Source organism: Maylandia zebra, linkage group LG9 (genome assembly GCF_041146795.1).
Source record: "Maylandia zebra isolate NMK-2024a linkage group LG9, Mzebra_GT3a, whole genome shotgun sequence".
NCBI classification, from domain to species: Eukaryota; Metazoa; Chordata; class Actinopteri; order Cichliformes; family Cichlidae; genus Maylandia; species Maylandia zebra.
This window is the reverse complement of record NC_135175.1, coordinates 24,565,850-24,586,471: the sequence shown is the minus strand read 5'-3', so window position 1 is coordinate 24,586,471 and position 20,622 is coordinate 24,565,850. Positions and strand designations below refer to the sequence as shown.

The following is a 20,622-nucleotide window of genomic DNA, read 5'->3' as shown; positions in this document are numbered from 1 at the left end:
TCCATTCAAGCCGCATGATGTTATATCTATTTTCCCCCTCCCAACTTCCAGTGGAATTCCCAGATTTTGAATGAATCCGTGCCAAACAGGACTCGTAAGGTCACACCACCGCCCGTCCCGACCCCTCCGAAACCCCTCGCACAGCAGTCAGAGGTCCCCACCCCGTCCATTTTGAGCACTCCCTATCAGCTGTGCCAAGCTTTTAATCTGCCTGGTGACATCCCAGTGTTTCCTGCATAGGACAGAGGGAGAGATAAGCACACTCTTCGGTGCGGTAAATCACTCCGCACCCCCCTCGTTCACTGATATCACCATTATTCAATTAGGTTGTACTCAAACTCACCAACATTCTTGGTAATTACAGTAAAAAGCTTGCAGGGTGTGCACGATAATTTCATGGCTGGAATCTTTTTCTTTCCTTTCAACAGCATCACCTTTAATTATAAAAACAAACAAAAATCCTATTTAGCGGTAACTACGCATTTTTTTTAACATACTGCTTTTCTGTAAGAAATCAAAAGCACAGGTTGTTTCTATTAACTGAAAATGTGCATTTTTATATTACAGTTCATCATAATTCTACTTTCCTTTTATTGTGACAAGAAAGCAGAAATCTTTGTCTTGTTATATCTTCCAGTTTTTCATCAGTGTGGTTTGAAATCATGACCAGTGGAAAACTGACTTAATGCAAAGCATCTCTATCTCTCATGTAAACCTCATCTTATTATTCAAAAGGCCAATAACAGTTAATAAGGCTGATATGGGCGTGTACTGGTGCTATGCAACAGCCTATCTTGTTAACTGTTAAACTAGGGGATTAGCTCTTTGGATTAGCATTAGCCTTATAGCTCACTGGACACTATATTAGGTACATCTTTGCAGTGAACTCACTGTCATGTTCAAGAAACCTGGAAGCACCCATCAGAGGATGGGCGCACTGTTGAGATAAAGGGACGGACACGATCAGCAACAGTGTTCAGGTAGGCTTTGGCATTTAAATGATGCTTGGCTGGCATTAAGGACCCCAAAGTGTGCCAAGAAATATCTCCCATACCATTGTATCACCACCACCAGCCTAAACCACTGACAAAAGGCAGGATGTATCCTGCTGTTTACACCCAATTCGGACCATCCACATGATGCAGTAGAAACTGAGATAGATCAGACCAGAAAATGTTTCCTGTTATTAGCTGACAGGAGTGATGAGGTCTTCTGCTGCTTCAAGGTTTGATGTGCTCCATGTCCAAAGATGCCCTTCTGCATGCTTGGTTGTAACAAGTGGCTATCTGAGTTACTGTTGCCTCCCTGTGAGCTCAAAGCAGTCTAACCATTCGCCTCTAATCTGACATCAACAAGGCATTTTCATCCAGAGAACTGCCGCTCACTGGATATTTTTGGGTTTTCAACCCATTCTCTGTAAACCGTGAAGCTGGTGGTGCGAGAAAATCCCGGTACATCTCGGCTGATACTCAGACCAGCCTGTCTGGCACCAACAACCATTTCACATTCAAAATCACCTAAATTATCTTTCTTCCCTATTCTGATGCTCAGTTTGAACTTCAGAAGTTCGTCTTAAGCATGTCTAAATGCCTAAATACACTGAGTTGCTGCCATGTGATCAGCTGATTAATCTATTGGACTATTTCCATAAATGAAACAGTTGTACCTAATGAAGTGTCCAGTGGGTGCACATTACTTGAATGGGGAAATTTACGTACACTGGTTCAGCACATAAATAGCTCAGACTTTATCTTTCATCTGAGCAGCAGAGTGTAAATATAACTATATAAACAAAGTTTCTTTCCAGTATTACAAAGAGGGAGCCAGTGTGAAGGGAAAAAGTATTAAATAAGGAAATAAAGACAATATACAATGGCGGATAAGAAAATGTTCAGTGGACAGTGTCTTTGCAGTGTCCCCAGATTGTGAGGCTACACTATATCAGCATCCAAGCCTTTCAACAGAAATATAAACACTGATATGCACAGAATGTGGACTATTATTCCCCGGAGGACAGTGGCAGGCAGGGTCCTCCTCACCAAAGGGCTCAGTGCCGCATGGCTATTAGCTTTGGAGGGCCCGGGCTGAGGGCCAGTCCGCTGACGGGACACCCTGGCTACACACGACCCAGATAGCAGCCCAGGGTGAGGAGTGATTTATCCGTCTGTGCTCGCATCGGACAACCTTCCTCTGATTAAGGGTCAGTCACTGAGCGGCAGGGCTGAGTGGAGAGGGCGAGACAGGCGGCCTCCCTGTTTGAGACACTGGCATCCTGACCGCCACTCAAATGGAGTTTCCAGACGCTGCGAGCGGCACATGTACTGCACGCCTACAATAGACACACGTGCACTTATGCACATTATTACCAGCGGGCATATACACAGGAATGTGCACGTAGTCATTATTTCTACTCTTTTATGCATGACTTACACACACTTTAACCCACACACACACACCAAAGCCAAGATAAAGACTTATTGAGTTGGCCTTGACTTTCTCTGAACCTGACAACAAAAGGATGTGGTGAATCCAAGTCGCCCACTGTTTGACTTGTCTCTGTGGACTGTTAAAGATCAGTGCTCCTGATGTTCAGGGTTCACAAACAGGTTACCGCCTCAATCAATTTCAGCCGAGATCGTGTCTATTGTGTGCGTGTGAGAGAAAAATGACCCAAAATACTTTTTCATGCACTCATTGTTTCTTGAAATCAGCTCTTGCCTTCACTTGGGGATTATTTTAATATTTGTATTTGTATGAGGTTTTTCTCTCTTAAGCTCTTGTATGAAAGCAGTAAATTGGGTGCTAATTGGAAACATTATTTCATCTGTATATCTTTAAATCTAAGCAACTTAAGTAGGCCCATCTTCCTCTATACAGTTGGGTTGTTCTGCATTGCTATTGACAGTTTCCCTTTTCTATGTTGTGGTTGTTGTGGGTCCTTTCACCCTGAATACTTGTAAATAAGCAGCTGTTGAGCAGAATTTGGTTAACTCATATTTAAATCACACACTGTACTTCTGCTTGAGCGTGAAACTCAACTTCTCTTTTCATTTCAGCTGCTGAATGGTGAACTGAAAGAAATTACAGGCTTGTTCTCATAGTCAGAATTTCCAAAAGAACAAGGCGTGCCATCGGTTCGTCCTCTCTGACAGTCAGGCTAGTTTAAAATGCTCTGTCTTATTGTGGAGTTTAGTCAATCTAAACACATAAATCTGAGCTAACAGATTTTCTTTTTAATGATCAGTGGTCTTTTTTATCTGAACGTGCAGCAGACATTTTCACACAACAAATAGGCAGATAACAGTTGCCAGAGGAAACTCTAAATGATTATCACTGCAGTTTGAAACTTGAAACAATACACTATACAACAATCCTCTGCTTTTCCATATGTTTACAGCCGCAGCCCCCCATCTGATTTTTACAATCTTCCCAATGCTCAAGGAAACAGGACAAAACCAGGAAATGGTGATGTCAGATATAGAAATTATGCAATATTCAAAAGGCTTTGCTCCACATTTCCATCAACTATTTGCTCAGACCAGCACATCCAGATGGCCCGAGCTGTTTGTAGCACTAAATAAAGAGTGTGATGCCATGTATGCAGTCAGGGATCCCTATTAATTCCTCCTTTTAGCTGTACAAAACATGGTGCGGCCAGCACAGTATGTCATGAGGTAGTAAATAGAAGCAGCCTGGACATGTGTGCACACAAACACACACACGTACATCGCTGCATGTTTCTGAGTTGCTATAAAAAGCTAATTATGATCACTCGATAAGACCTCTGTAACAAAAAAGATGAATAATGATTAATCAGGTAAGACTTCTCAAATAATTACTGACTCTAGTATGATCAGAAATTAAAATGTTTTATATTTAATGCAGAATAATTTTATTGTGCAAGTCGTTAAATCTATACTTTCAGAACACAGGAAACAGACAACATTGCATTTAATGTAACACAATACAATGTGAAGATTTTATCAGATGTCCTCATCATGCCTTTCAGACAGTCAAACTGACCAGCTAACTGAATAAATAATTAAATACAAAATGCCGTTTTTAAATGGTGATTTTATTTATTAAAGGAAGAAAATGATTCCCAAATTTATCTGGCCCTGTTTTTCACTTCACTGTGGGGGAATTTTGCGTGTAATTCAGCCACACTGGAGGGTTTTCCAGCATGAACAGCCTGTTTAAGGTTGTACCAAAGCATCCCAATCTGATTTAAGTCCAGACTTTGACTGGGCCACACTGAAACCTTTTTTTTTTTATTACATTTTTTGTGTGTGCGTGTGTATGATTGAGAAGTGGACTTGCTGGTATGTTCATAACCAAAGTGTGCTTGAGCTTCGAGTCCTGAACTTCTTCTTCAGCATTTTCTGGGAATAAGCAGAATTCATGAAGCAGCAAAGCAGTCCCAGACCATTACCTTACCACCACTATGTCTGACTGTTGGCTTGATGTTCTTTTTATGAAATGCTCTGTTAGTTTTACACCAGATGTAACGGGACTCAAACCTTCCAAAAAAAATGTGTTTTTGTCTCATCAGGTCACAGAATATTTTCCTAAAAGTCTTGCGGATCATCCAGATGTTTTCTGGTAAATGTGAGATGAGTCATGCCATTTCCCCCCAGTCTCTTTCTGATTGTCGAATCATGAACTCTGACCTTAACTGAAGCAAGAGAGGCCTGCAGGTCTTTAGATGTTGCTCTGAGGTCTTTTGGGACCTCCTGGATGAGTCGGTGATGTGCCACGATGTGTTGGTTTTTGAATCTTTTAGCCTGCTTCACTTTGTCAGACAGGGTCTACTTAAGTGATTTCTTGATTCATGATTGGGATTTTACTTTTTCACATAAGATCAGGTAGCTATAGATAGCGTTTTTCTCCATTAATAACTGAATTTTGTATTTTCGCTTGTTATATTTGGTTAAAATTTGCTTGATGATCTGAAACATAAAATATGGACAAGTATGCAAATAACAAAGAAATCAGGAGGGGGGCACATATGCAGACTCACTAAAGCCATTTGTCTAACATCATGCTGCCTTTTTTTAATTTTTATTTTCAGAGTCTATTTTTTTCTTTTTAAAATATGGGGTGGGCAGGTAGGCTGAGATGTCCAGGTTCTGGTCCTTGTGTTTTAAAGATTTTAAAATAATGTATTTTTATGAATATATTATTTATTATATTATATTATATTATATTATATTATATTATATTATATTATTGTTTGTTTAGCATGCATAAAAAAATCTATTTTAAAAATCAGCACATTATCTGTATATTAAAAATTACACTATAATCAAAACATTCAAGTAACCTTTGTGTCTTCATGAATTTAAAATATTTGCTGTAACTTAAAATTTATGTGCAGCAAAACATTTTAGCGTGTGATCGTGTGCATGCTAGATATCGTAGTTATGTAATTATAATTTTTGTTGTCACGTTTATTTTGACTCGTGGTGTTAAAATAAGTTATTTCAATGGTGTGTTGCAAGAAATGCTGAAAGCAAAAGCAGAGCTGGAGCTTAACATACCAGGCCGTGCATCATCACTGCAGGGCTTCTGTCCGGGATTACCCGGCTATCCCACCTCACCTGCATCCACTGCAGGCTCACGTGCTCCCAACTAACCACACACTATGCTTTTTCCCACGCACTCTGCGGTAATCTCACACTGACTGGCTAAATTATCAGCCTTTTACTTTACAACAGGGGTCTCAAACTTAAATGTGCTGTGGACCACTGCTGGCACTGTCATCTTATGTGAGGGCCACTTTAGTCTTTAAGTAGTACAAAAACAAACAAACAAGAAAACACCCACAAACATGTCCAAAACTGTAGTGTTTTGTTTGTTTTTTGAAAATTTAAAACATTGTATGAAAAGGCAAAACTGCAAACATGAACACAATTTTTTTCTAACTGAAGCCTTTCACTGAACTACCAAATAAACAAACTGGTGCTCTCTCTTCCAGGCCAGACACGTGGCAGCACTTCTGCTATAATTTTGTTCATATTTAACAAAATAAAAATGCAGACATAACTATACACATTAGCTTTTGACTGCTAGTGAAACTTGTTTTCTTTACAAATAACTGACTGAACTAACACAGCCAATCCCTCAACACGTTTGTGCTCTCTGCACATACTGCCCTTATATTAAATGCTTTAGAACTTATTTTAAAATTGCACTCAACAACAAACAAATCCTTCCTAACACAAAAAGTAACTGCATTATATTTATTCCCGTTAATACACAGGCCAAGTAGGGGTGACGTGGGCCACAAGTGGCCCCCGGGCCACAAGTTGAGACCCCTGCTTTACAATGTTCTGCATTTACAACAATGTTAACAGAGAAATCGCTAAATATTTAATTTTTTCACGAGTTACAACATTTTTGATCAGGTATACTGTGCAGTTAAACTTACTGTTTAAAGTACATCAGATACATTTAAAGAGACAGGATAAATTAAAAGAAAAACGGCATTATTTAGCCCTAGCGTTAAGAGCTTTGGAAATTGTGATCAACTTTATCCTATGAAACACTTCTATCCGGATAGGAGTGGTTTATTCCAGGATGACCGCTTACATGAGTCACAGAGGGTCACTGAGTGTTTTGATGGATATAAAAAAGTTATGTGAATCATATGCTTTGGTATCTACTATCACCAGTTACATTCTTATGGGACGACCAATACCATCATTCAGGCCTTACATGGGTAAATGTCTTTTGAAGGAATGGTGTTTTTTTAAAAAAAAATAATATATGTTTAGTAACAATCAGTATAAATGCAAGATAAGTATTTTGAAGTATTTTGTTATATAGTATATAACAAAAAAACTTTCCCCACTATATATACAGCGTCTTTATATAGTATTTTAATCAATATGCCAATGTGTTTTACATTTATTTTTAGTTTACATACATACAGTGTTATACCTGCCTAATTACATCACAACATTAATATTAAACTTTAATCATATAATGTTATCTTAGATGTTTTTGTGCTTGGATATTGAACTTGCCACATTATTGTAAGAGTATGTGTTTTAAAGACACACACTTGGTAAAGGCTGAACAGTGAGCTTCACGTAGCCCAGCACTCAGCTGACCCCTGGTGGCTACAACCAACAACACAGATGGCTTCTTTACAGCCTCCAGAAAACACCAACCACTCTCTAACAGCATTCAAATATTAAAAACCTGTTGAATTTTAAAAAAGATTTTAAATACCAAAATATGTTAAAATATATGAACGCAGCACATCGTCACTAACAGATGGGGCCTGCTGTGGAGGAGACAGGGCCTTCAGGTGGAGGAATGAGCTCCTGAGGAACTGGAAGTGGGCTGTTTGCTATTTCAGTGGAAATGTGTTTGATGTTTGTTTGAAGTTCATAATCCAATATCACTAGCGCAAATACGCTTCCTGTGTAAGAGACAACCTTCAGACTCACAGTGTTATTGAAAGAAAAACACCAAACAATGTCTAGACAATGTTGTGCTGCAGTTTATTAAAATGTTTATCTCAAAATATGATATCAAAACTTTTTTCCAAAAGTTTCCCAAGGCCTCACTTGAGACGTTAGGTCTTTATAATGAAAACTATTGGAAAGCCATCAAAAATAATTACCTAATTTAGCAGGCTGCCTTATTCTGAATGCAGTATTTTTATTTCATATCGAGAGGTTAGCATTAAAACTGTCCTGTAATCACTTATCAAACTGAAACAACTGATTAAAAGAGATACTGAGCTCAAGTTTCAGTTTTCTAGGAAGGTAAAGTTGACTTGAATGTGGGTAAAATCTAAGATAAATGCACAAACAACAAAAACATCTCATAAATTGTACAACACCCCAGTTTCAGCAGCTCAGACATACACTCAAAGACACACTCATTCACACACAAAAACAATGCGACAACAAAGGCAGGTGACCTGGGTCATGACACTCTGCCCTCTCCTCCCTTTATTTAGACTATATTTTTATGTATTTTTATTTTTTAGGAAGTCCTACCGGTGATTCCCAAAATGGGTCCAGTGGTGTGAATTTCACAGAGCATGGTTTCCTCTCGGATAGAGGATGTTCCCAGCCAATCTTTCATGGATGGAGCAAACAGAAGTCATCGGAACGAGGAAGTGGGGACAGGTGCTCTCTGAAGATTCAATGATTGAAAGAAAGAAAGAAAAAAACAGAGCTACAGACAATGACCCACGTTTATCTTGAGCTGCAGTATTTTGGATGTTATTAAATCAGTTTGTTGTAGGATCTGAAAGATTCATGTCACTGTTTATTTCAGTTTCTTTTAGCTGTTTACTCAATTTTTACTCAAGTGTCTTTTCATACTCACAATCCATGACCTAGCTTCTGTTGGTTTTAACTATAAATCAGTTACTTAACCTATTTCATCAGTTTTTCTTTATTTACTTATTTACTTCTTCATTGTCTTTTAGCTATCTGCTTAAACTGTTTAGCTAAGGCCTAACTATTATTAATCCTTAGCTAAGTTATTTTTAAACCATTTCTGTTGTTTTTAGCTAAGGGCTAATTTCTTATATTTAAGTAAGTATTTCTGCTGTTAGGTTTGCTATTTCATCTGCAACTGAAAGTTTTTGTATTTTTTCAGGTTTTTCTTTCAGAAATTATTATTTATTTCAGCAGTTTTTAGATTCTGTTTCAAACATTTAGTCCTCATTTTTCGGTTACTTTTCCTGAACTATTAATCTGCATTTACATAGCCTGCTGCTTTTAATTATATTTCATTAAATGTTGTACTTTATGATTACCTTTTGCTAATTGTTTCAGTCACTTGTTAATTGCCATAAGCTAGCAATTACATTAAATGTTTTAAAAAAAAATCTGTTTTACCATAAACATGTTAGTTGTAGCTAGCTAATTAAGCTAACCAAATAATTATCTAATTTGTTAGTATTTGTCTGTTAAATACTTTTAGCTATTAAACCACTTAAATTAAGCAAATGATTTCAGTAAATTGTTCACTGAGTACATTTCAGCTACATAACTTTATGATTTTTATCTGGGCTTTTAAGCAAAAACGAATGGCCAAGAAGTGTAAGTTTGCGTATGTCAGTTAACTTGTATTTTATTTTATTGTTTTCAAAGCTTTAAGCTCTTGTAGAGCTACACAGTTTTTTTTAAGTGTTTTTATCTTTTATGGTAAGCACATTGAGTTTACATTTAATGAACTGTACGATATAAATAAGACTGACACTATTTAGCTTTTCCATGACGATATTTTAGGATATCCATTGTATTTTATCTACATTTCATACATTTTTGCCCTTTCAACTTTTCACTTTGCTTTTAAAGTGTATTTGAAATTCATGTTGTAATTTTCCACATTATTTGGATTTTGCATTCACTTCTTCTCAACGCTGGCATCAAATTGAAGTTACTCATTAATGACTAATCATATTACACAATGTTCTTTGTTCATCATTGCTCACTTTCCTTACTTGTTTCTCAAGAAAGGAGCCAGCAGGGAATCCTGTAACAAGAGGACACAAAACTTAAAGAAAGCAAAGTGTGGCTGAACACTCTGCCAACACCTTTTAGCCTCCCAAAGAAAAAACACAGCCGAGAGGAAACTGACTGCTGATGTAGTCATCTTATACTCACTACCCGCCTGGACATGAGCTAAAAATTGTCCTGAATGCCACAAGGGGATTCAGACAAAAGAACAGTGAGTGCTGAGCTGATCAGGAGAGGCCTGGAGTTGATTCAGCTCCCTGAGTCAATTCCTGACTGTGAAACAAATGTGCTAGCCAGTTTGAAAAATGTTCTCTGGCACCAAACCACAACTTTATAATCAGCACTATCAGACCTAGCTTCTGTTGGCCTTATCTTACTTATTTCTGCTGCAACACTTTATCATTTCTGCATATTTTTTACTCTCTTTTGAAACACCTTTTTAAGAAACGAACCAAAACAAAACACTTTACGTATGTAGGCCACCTCTGCTTTGAAGCTAGGTTGAGCACCAATACTTTTATACCTGCATGCAGCATCTTCATGTCTCGTAAATATTACTATACTCCTTCTATTGGCCTGTTGGTGTTTGAAATTACATAATGTATGTAATATAAAATGAATGAATGTATTATGCATCACATTTTGTGATTGTTTTAATTTCTCTAAATGTCCAGCTTTTTTTGCACGAAGCAAAAATCATGCAGTTGAACTTTTAACTAATTTATATAAAACAAAACACCTTCCTGTGAAACATGTTAACATTGCCTTGCAACCATGCAATTAAAAAGACTTCAAGTCAGTAATTATTTATCACAGAATACCTGTTCAATTAATTAAATCACAAACAAATTGCTTACATCTGACTTTGTCGTCATAGAGAAAAAAAAGAAAGCTTTTTAGGTCACAGCATTGAGTGGAGATTGACTGTATCTGTGAAACTATATATAGTGGGAACACAACTGGACGATGGTGTGACAGGCAGAGACCATAAAAGCGATCAGGCCTGAGAGGGATAGCATATGCCTGGGATTATGAACAACCAGCCCTGCTTTAGACAAAGGACACACCCTCTCCTGCAGCTGTCTCGCATGCTGTATTTGCAATCTACTATCAATGACTTAATCAGTTTGCAGCCCCTATCTGTCGCTCTCTCTGAAACCCAGACTTTCAGTAGTTTGCACACAGAGTTTTGATTTATGTGCGTTACTGCGTCACACTTGTGTTGAAACTGAACCCATTTCAAAGTCAGTTACAGATGTAAAACCATGTTGAAATCTAACCTCGTGTCATATGCATATATGATTTTATTTATTTGTGCGTCATTTTCATGCTGATCAGTCTTCATACAATTGACCGATTAACTGTTTAGAATAGAAAATGCCAGGAAATAGTGAGACTGTACCATTGTGAGTTGTAGCACAAATTGATGTAATCAAATTCCTTGTTTTGTTGGACCAACATTGAAAAATGTCAGCGAAACACAGCAGATCCTCACGTTATTTTGAGCCACAGTTTCGTTTTTTTCTGTATGAATGGTATTAAGACCTAATAGGACAGTATTTTAGTACACAACTTGAATATAATAACTTTAATTACTTGATTACTTTATTGTTTACAAGCATTTTAAAAAAAGCAGCATCTATTGTTGTCGGTGTTGTACAGCTAAAACAATAAATTCATACAAAACAATGAGAGAGATTTTAAAAATCAAAGCACAAAACGAGAAAACTTCAGTAAAACCACACACGTAAAGTCGTGCCTGGCTTAAAAGCTGATGTGAAGAGTTAGTTCAGGTGTACCTAAAGGCCTGATCTCCTTTATGTTTTTTGGCTCAGCAGACTTCAGGGATCTAGTGGGAGTGTACAAAGTTAAGAGATCAGAGAAGTAAGGAGGCGCCAACCTATGCAATGCCCTAAAAGCAAACAGTGAAATCTTAAAATCAATTCTAAAACTGCCTGGTAGCCAGTGTAAAGAAACCAACATGGGGGATATGCAGTTGTTAAGCACCGAGTCGCAGCGTTTGGGATGATTGACACCTGAATTAAACCTATTACAACAGTCAAATCAAGATCAAATACTTATTTATTTTAGGTGGTTTGTAAGGTCTTAATGAGAACCAATTTGGCAGGTTGTGAAAAGTCTCCTTGGGCAATGCTTATGCTGCAAATGCTGGTAAAATATCAGAAAGTCCAGGTCTTCTGCAGCCTTTTTGCATAAATCTCATTGTATATTTGTATAGTTACTATAAAAGGTATTCTAGTCTATTCTATAAGCTGCTGAAAAAAGTCAAACCAAGCTGCAGTGAAATTGTTTTAAAATAAATACAATGAATGGATTATTTCTCACTATAACCTTAATAAAATAACTTTATGGAAAAAATACTTTTATATAATAGTTGATAAACTATTAGCTTTTTATTTTTTCTTTATAGTAAAATCATATTCGGGACATTCACGTGACATGGCTTTTTATTTGCTCTCCTTGTTACTGAATGGTATAATGTTAAGAGCGAGAACTCAATTAGGGATAAGTGCTTGCACCTGGAGCCAGCTCCTCAGGTGAGCTGTATTATCTATACTGTGCGTTTGCTGTTTATTGAGCATAATCACGCACTGCTGTGGTGACATAATAATATCTGCTAAAACCTCTCGGAGGTCAAATACAGCCGACGGTGCCGGTTTGTTGAATCAAACTGCAGCTGTCTCCTTTGCGGCTACACGAGGCCGTATTTGTCTGTGTGTTTGCGAAAGGCAGCTACCTGAGATGAGATTAGGGCAGTGCCATGATTAAGTGCTGCTGTGTTAATGCAGCCCGTCGTGCTGCTGTAATCTCTGAGTGGCTCCCTGCGCACTGCCTGGCAGCGAAGCCCCAGGACACACGGGTACACAAAAAACCTCACACACACACACACACACACACACACACACACACACACACACACACACACACACACACACACACACACACACACACACACACACACACACATGTGCACACTACTGCTGCAGTGGGAACATCATGAAAGCCCTGATTTCCTGAGCTTTGAGCTGTGCTCTCTTTGCTCTGACAGAATTTCTTGCTTTTACCTGAAAACATTTCAGGTACAAACATCACTGTTATAAATAGGCTGAAAAACATTAAATAGATGCTCTTCTTTCTTATATGTGGGACAATATGAAAACAACCAGTTGTATAGTATAAAATATTATATTAAGAAATGCATGTTTGTGTTATTGTGGGGTCTACCTCACAATATAAAATGCCTTTGGTGACTGTTGTTGTGATTTGGGGCTATATAAATAAATTTGAACTGAATGGCCTCTTAACACCATAAACTGTATCTAGCTTGTTAAATACAAAAGCAAATAATAATTAAGTCTTTTACATTAGTAAGTAATTACATGTACTTATACAGTGCTTTTCAGGATACCAATCACCACCTGTGTCACATCCAATAAAACCAACAAAACAAAAAACATAAGACCAGAAATAAAATTACAACATCTACATTCTACTGCTGAGAAATTTTACGTTTTTATAAATGTTGTTTTTTTTATATAAAAAGCAGAATGTTTTTCAAGCTGTTTTTAAGTGAATTTGATTCAATTATAAATGAAAAAGAAATATAAACAAAAGAAATCAATCAAATAACTGATTAAAAGTTTCCATCATATCTCCAACATGTACATAATTTTATCCAACACCTCCCACATCTGTCTGAATTGTCAGATTTCCTTGTTGAGCTCTTCCTCGTCAATTAGCCCGGGTCAATTATCGTAATGAGATAATATCACGGTTGACGTGGGGGGTCTGCCTCTCCCTAAGTCCGCGCAGGTGACCCCCACCCACTGTGCTGATGCCTCGGGGATCGTGGCCTGAGCCTGTTGTTATGCACCTATTAGCGGTAACGACAGGGAGGATAAACCTGCCACTCAGCTGCAGACTGAATTTAAACACATTCAGAGCCATTACGCTGGATTCTCCTGCACGGCCTGGAGGTAGATACGTCGGGTTTGGGTGACAGAAGGAAAAGCAAAACACGTAGCGAACTGTGGGAAGAGCGTCAGTATTTACCCTGAGCCCAACATCTGTTTCTGCATAAGAGAATACTTAGAACATTCAGAGGGAACAAAGTGTACGAATACATATACACACCTCAGGACCATGTTTCCTCTGAAGTGCTAAAAATGGCTCGTGAGGTCAGGGTGATTGACCCCTGAGAGAAGAACCTCTTCCTTTTAAAATAGGAAAAACCTCTAATTATAAAATGGGACTCTTGCTGTGTTATAAATACATCAAATTACCCTCAAGGTCTGGGTTGATCTCTTAAAGATTTTAGCCCGATAAGTTTGATTCATGTCAAAGCGACAGACGGGCATTAGTGGATAAATATATCATCGCCGTTCGGTATACCCACAGAAATAACGCCTGATGTCACTGCCATGTTATTAAGCATAGCTGGAGGATGGATATTGAAGCGTATACCTAATGCTCTGTTGTTAAACACGCAAAAATAAATGGTCACCATTGTTCAAAAGACGTGTAGTTGTCCACACGTAATTTTAATGGCCCCTACCATTAATCAGAAAAGACTAAATCATTTACAGACAGGATATCCGGAGCATAAACTGCTCTCCCATGCTGCGAAAACAAGGCGCCATGTGTAACACAGGCACTGAGATTGCCTCCACTGTGTCCGGGCCAGGAAGCCGGGTCGCAGCCCTCCGCTGCCCTGCTTCCAGGTGAGCAACCGTTTCTGCTGGGAACGCGTTCAGCTCTGTGTGGAAGTCGGAAAAACAAACAACCAGATAATAAGGAATAAGGCTGGGCTGCATAAAAAGGTGAATTTGTGCTATAATATTTTTATAACTAAATATTGACATATTTATGAAATAAAACATACCCCAATATAAAATTAAAATATGAAATCCGATGCATTTCATCAAATGTCATTCTGAATTTAAGAATATAGACAAAATAATACGCGAGAGAACAAGACTATTTGCAAACATTTATTTCTCAAAAGTGCAAAAGTATAAAAAAAACATTCAGTATATACATAAACTTTAAAATAGTGACTGTACAATATTTATCATCACAAAATGACTTCATATCCCTGCGAGAGAGGAAGAGAAAAGTTCAAGCCAGTGTTCCTACTAAAATCCTCAATGGCTTTATTAACTGTTCTTGTACAGTACAAAGCTGGGTTTAAATCTCCTAAACCTCCTGCTTCAGTAAAAAAACCAAACATTTTTTGTTCAGATTTAGCTACAGAGATTTGAGGTCAGAGCATGTGTCCTTGTTGCAGGGTAACAGGCCGGGCAGGAGGTTAGGAGTTGTTGTAGCTACAGTAATACACAGCTGTGCTGGCGTCTGACAGCACCGATGATATGAGGCTTTCAGGTCCTTGCATGCCTGCCTCGTGTGACCCGTACGGCAAGCCTGTCATGTCTGCACGCGCTGAAGAGGAACTCAAATACTGCTCGAACTCGCTGCGGTCTACCTCACCGATCAGGTCAGAGTGGTGCATCTGCTCCACGCTGTCTGCTGAGTGAGGGTGAGCGTCAGGAGGTGGGGAGAGCTGTCCTGCTCCACCGGGGTGCCGTTTGGTGTGACTGGGATTGCAGTGGTGAGGGTAATACATGGCTAAAGGGTTGGGGCACCCCATGTACGAAGGGGGGAGCTGAGGGGGCTGCTCTTGAGCCGAGGCTGGGTGTCGGTGCACGATGGCGTTGCTGTGGTGGTTGGAGAGGGGGTCCTGGGGCTGAAATTCTGCAGCTTGTGACTGGTAAGAGTATGCAGGCATCATGTGACAATCCTCTTGTGATTGGGGGGGAAAGAACATGGACTCTGACTCCACAGCGTCCAGGGGAGAGGTGTCAGGTGTGGGCAGGCTGTAGGTTTCATAAGAGGGGCCTCCAAGAGCCTGAGCATCACGGTAGTGACTGAGCGGCTGTGGAGGAACCTGGAAGCCGTGCTCATGGTAGCCAATGCCAAGGCTATCCACACCCACCCTGTTCTCCCCGGGCATCAATGAGGCCGTGTGATCTGACACGCCATGGACCAGAAAGCCAGAGTCCAGCCTCTTAATCCTCTTCACCTGCTTCCGCCGCCGGGGCCGGTACTTGTAGTTGGGGTGGTCCTGCATGTGCTGGACCCGCAGCCGCTCTGCCTCTTCCACAAAAGGCTGCTTTTCTGTTATAGGAAGCGATTTCCATGATTTTCCTGCAGGTCAAGAAGAGAGTACACATCAGTGATATGTCAGCAGATATCGTGTGCAGTCTGGTGATGCACACAAAAATAGCCTGTTGCCATTTTAGGGGACTGGGACAGGTTTTTGAGGTTACACCTACAGCCAACTCAGACAAGAGTAACTTTTAAAAACGTCACGTCATCTGCTGGGAAAGGACTATTTACATTTATCTGAGAATAAAATTGACATAACAGTAAAAATGCAATCACGTAAAGACTGAAAATCAGTGGAAAATAAAAGCGTGACTGCACAGATGTGACAAATACAGTTGTTTAGAAAAGTATGAACGCCCTTACCCAGCATTTTGCTCAGCTCTGCGTTGTGCAGGTCCGGGTTTTGCTGCGCCAGTCTCTTGCGCTCATCCTTTGCCCAGACCATAAACGCATTCATGGGCCGTCGGATCCGAGGTTCGCTTTTCCCGCGATTCTGGCTGCCGGAGCTGGACGCGCACGGCTCGTTTTTCACTTTTGTGTCCCCAAGAGGACTGAGAGGGTCGGCCCACTGGCAGTGTCCCATTCCAGGCATCATGACTGACAGCGTACACCTTCCCTGGGTCTGATCGTCGCTGGCGTAACCCGCATCGGGACTACTCATCTCTGTCCAGCTGGGAGGATTGGAGAGAGCCACCGGACAGCTCGCAGAGGCGACAACACACGACAAGTAATAAATTCTTAATAATAAGTTTTTGTTTTTTTTAACAAATCAAAGAAAAATCAAATGCGCCTTGCTTTCAGAGTGGAATGAAAAATAATTAGTCACATCCATTAGCGTCTCTTAGAAGCCGCATGGACCGAAAGATACCGACTACTCAGCAGTGAGCGTGAATGTCGGTGCGCTATAAACGCAGAAGCAGCCAATCGCCGTGTGGAGGGAGTGCCCACTACTACAAAGGTGTAAAAAAGTTCAGAGCACGCCCACGACCCTTGTTTGGTGTGGTGACATCCTTCAAAGGGGGAGGAGGGGGGAAGCAGCGGTATTTCAAATAGGTGCAGAAAGTCATGTGCAGCTAGATGTTGAATTCTGCAATGAATTTAAACACGTATCCTGCCATTAGTGCAACATTGTCAGACTTTGCATTTGGATTTATGCGTTTGGATTAAAAAGACTTGAAACTAAACAAAAAAACTTTTAAATCCACAATAAACGGAGAGGCAGAGCCACGCGCGCCGGTCGCGTTGTTATTCTCACCTCGCTCTTGCGTCAGACACCAATACCTCATCACCAATCTGTGTATTGGCTCCCAAACTGCGTTAGAGGCTCTTGCAATCTAATGGACTTAATGGCTCCGTCATTAGCAACTTTTACGCGCGGCTGTCTCGATGCAAACTTTCTTTGAGAGCAGCATAATAAGACGCGCTGGACAAAAGACGCCCATTGAAGATTCGAGTCTTCTGAGAGTGAAATGAACAGGGGGGGTGAAATAAACATTAAAACCACAAAGTGTTGTGATACTGGAGCGCTGCAGCTTCTCTCTCAGCACCCCGATGTTCAAAAAGTCAAGTTTCTCCTGCTGTAGACACACCGAGGGTCTGGGCTTCGATGTCAGCAAACAGCTGATTGATTAAACTGAGGTCTCAAAACTCTCTTAATCACATCCCTTCGATCCATCCACTTGAGAACGTGCTTGCTTGGCAGCCTTATTAAAGGGCTTTTTAATTTCATTCCCAGCGATTATACTGCACCCTTTTCAACATCGCAAGGAACTTTTAATCTGCAATATCTCAAATATCACGTCTAATAATTACTTTCATCTCATTAGGTGCTCATTCCTGTCATTTTGCTCTCTATTATACTTTGTATGAGTTTTAAAATTAAAGATAAACCTGATTTTACTATGCAAAGAATATTTTTGCTTTCTATATTTGCCCTTTCCTTGTGACTTGAAGTCTCATACTGAGCTGGAGGTTAAACCTTTGGCAAGCTTCTCTTCGGATATGGAGATGACATCAGCCAGTAGTCAAATATAAACTTTATAAACTCGCATGACATGCACACACACACACACACACACACACACACACACACACACACACACACACACACACACACACACACACACACACACACACACACACACACACACACACACACACAGACGCTATTGAATTGTGCAAAAATGTTTTTTTGTTGTTTTTTGGTGCAACCGACTCAGACCTGGGTAATGGTGCAGAGGCAAAGGTTAAAGCAACCTGTTGCACCTGAAATATCCAGACATGGTGTGTTTATCTCTCAGAGAATGAAGCCCATGTTTGTGGTCAGAAATCCAAACATCACCCCCAGGCCACGGGATTTCTTATCAGAGCCAGCAGACCCCAAACTGTCAGCTCCGTCTTTTCTCAGACCATTCCCATCTTGTTGTGGTCTACGGCCTCTCTGACATGTCAAAAGGGGCTGACAGAAATATGACAGATGCTTATGCAACCTTTTCATGCCCCGAGCAGACACCAGTAGTACTCCGGAGCATGCTGGGTGACCCTCTAGGGGTTAGTAGGAGGGTGTTTTGGATGGAGGTCCAGCTGGGAGCTGCATGGGACAGGATCTGGACTATAATACTGTCATCGTCTATTTTACCGCTGATGACCTGATAGGGTTTTCCCCCTCCGTTCCTAAGAGAAAAGAGAAAGAGGGACGCTGTGTGTGTGGTGGTTGCCTGTGTGTCTCTGTGAATGCGTGTGTTGATATGGGCGTGGGGTATGAGTGTGCCCTGACGGCCTCTCTCTCTGTGTGGGAGTGAAAAATCCTGGCTTTTGATGGGAGAAGTCATAAAGTCTGGAGTCGTAGCCACATTTCCTCTACAAGGTGAGGTTCAGAGTCAACCCAGAGGAGGGGAGGTGGTGTTGTCGGTGTTGGGATGGTGGGGGGGGAATGTGGAGGTGACACGCCTCATACCCCCCCCTCCTCCTTCCATTCCTCCCCCAGTCCCTCCACCAAGTCCCCCACCCCGTGCCTGGGGAGTCTGGGGCTGGGTGGGGGCCAGGGCTCTCGACGCCAGCCTCTGGACTCTGCGCTCAGGGAGAGGTCACTTGGCTTGCTTACACAATGGCATTATCTCAGTTCCAGCCTCGGCTACTGCAGCGGTGAGCACTTCCTGTCCCTCTGCAAGCACTTCCTGTCCTTGGCGTAGCAGCACAAACTGTCCGCCTTCCAAGTGAGTTCTGAAACGCAGTTGAGCTGCTGGTCGCCAGTCTTGCTGTATAAATGTCTGTGGGTGGCTTTCTTGGGAATTGCACAATGTGTTTGCTGGCTCCTTTGTGCTGAGCGGCGAGGCAGGAGTGTTAGTTTAAATCACAGGAACGGAAGGTATATATATGTTAGCACTCCACGCTGATCCCCTGAGCCGCTGGAGCTGCACAGGCCACAAAGTTTAAACAATGCTCTGGTAATTAGCAGCAAGTGTTCTAGATATTCTGCCCTATCCTTATAAAGAATATGGCCATAAATGGGTGAGTGGACTGGAAAACTACATCAACTGATTGACAATGGTTTTGAAACCTGCTTAACACACATATTGCACAAAATGTGCCAAACATTGACTACTTTAAGCTCTTCAAATGTGAAAAATGTCTGCCTACAAGAAAGTTTATAAAGAAAGAAAAAACAGCTTTGTCCGGGTTCTGCCTATTACACTAATGGGATGAATACAATTAAATCATTCATTTATGATGCCTAAGAACATAGACATATATATATGGCTTGTCATCCATTGTTGCATATGTAAACTTAAACTTGCATTAACTTAAAAAAAAACAAAAAAACATTTTTAGCAAATAAAGGCAAAAAGCTGTAAAAAAAAGAAGGACATATTGCCTCCGTATAAAACCACATTACCACTTAATTAACTTAACTTAACTTAACCAATTATATAGATAGATAGTTACATAGAGGGCAGTTTTACCAGGCAATTCAGATCATTATGCAAACTCTTTTGAATCAGATGTTTTACTTTAAGACATATGCTAGTCTCACACGTCACACATCTCCAGGGTCTGTTTCAGAGTCACCACAGCTGTATGTTTAGCATATGTATTAGCAGCATGCTATGATACTTAAATTAACAGGGAGAAGCAAGCAAAGAGGAGACGGGATTATTGGTTACCTATTTTGTACTTAGAAAGAGTGGGAAACTCGAGCTGGTTTGTAAAGCTGGGATGCTGTCTTGTTGCTCGGGGACTGGAGATATTCACAACTCATAGCTTACGCCTAAAAGTTTATAAGAATATAATATAACTAAAAAAAATCCCTGAAATGGGAGTTTTAAATCCATTCATCCATGCGCAGAGTGTTGGATGAATGTACGAAGGAGGAATCATTACCTTTTTTAAAGTTACCTGGCCACCTGTCCAGGGTGTACACTGCCTCTTGCCCTGTGGTACCTGGGATAGGGTCCAGCCCACTGCAACACTTATGAGTGGAAGACAACGGATGGATGAATGGAAGTTATCATAATGAATGTGCTTTCTTAAAAAAAAAACAACGAAACAAACAACTGACATGCTGCTTGTGAAGTTTGTATTTTATCACAGACTGTATAGAAAAGATGGCAGTAGCTTCTGGGACTGATTCCCTGTTCACACGTACACAGCTATTTTGGTAGTCATAGCGTTTTATATACATTTTGGCCTAACTGCATAAAACAGTGTAGACTTTTTTTTTTATGTTGTTAGGTATGTATCACCACCTGTTGCGTTAGCATGCTCTAGGCAGTTAACATGATGTTTTGTGTTTTCATTTAGACAAAGATATTTTATAAATATCATAAGGTATTTTATAAAATACCCTTATGCATGTGGACTTGGATTGAGCTTAATGGCTAAGTTGGGTGAGACAAAAGAAAGAAAAAAATTGGGCACCAGTAAACACTGTCCTGATGTGCTAATG

The 20,622-nt window shown here is 40.2% G+C and overlaps 1 protein-coding gene across 1 annotated transcript; it reads right to left on the bottom strand.

Annotated features, from left to right (window-relative positions):
* Window positions 1–14,490: 14,490 nt before the first annotated feature.
* On the bottom strand, window positions 14,491–16,568 carry sox17 (SRY-box transcription factor 17). Its single transcript, XM_004552002.5, has 2 exons — window positions 16,041–16,568; window positions 14,491–15,716 (listed from the first exon to the last, which is right to left on the bottom strand). Exons 1-2 carry the CDS (start codon window positions 16,336–16,338, stop codon window positions 14,821–14,823), a joined length of 1,194 nt encoding a protein of 397 aa, XP_004552059.1. The 5' UTR covers window positions 16,339–16,568; the 3' UTR covers window positions 14,491–14,820.
* Window positions 16,569–20,622: the final 4,054 nt, after the last annotated feature.

Coding starts and splice junctions, on each gene's coding strand:
- sox17 (XM_004552002.5), bottom strand. CDS start 16,338: ATGAGTAGTCCCGATGCGGGTTACGCCAGCGACGATCAGACCCAGGGA. Junction 15,717..16,040: donor AGAGCTGAGCAAAATGCTGG/GTAAGGGCGTTC, acceptor CTTGACCTGCAG/GAAAATCATGGAAATCGCTT.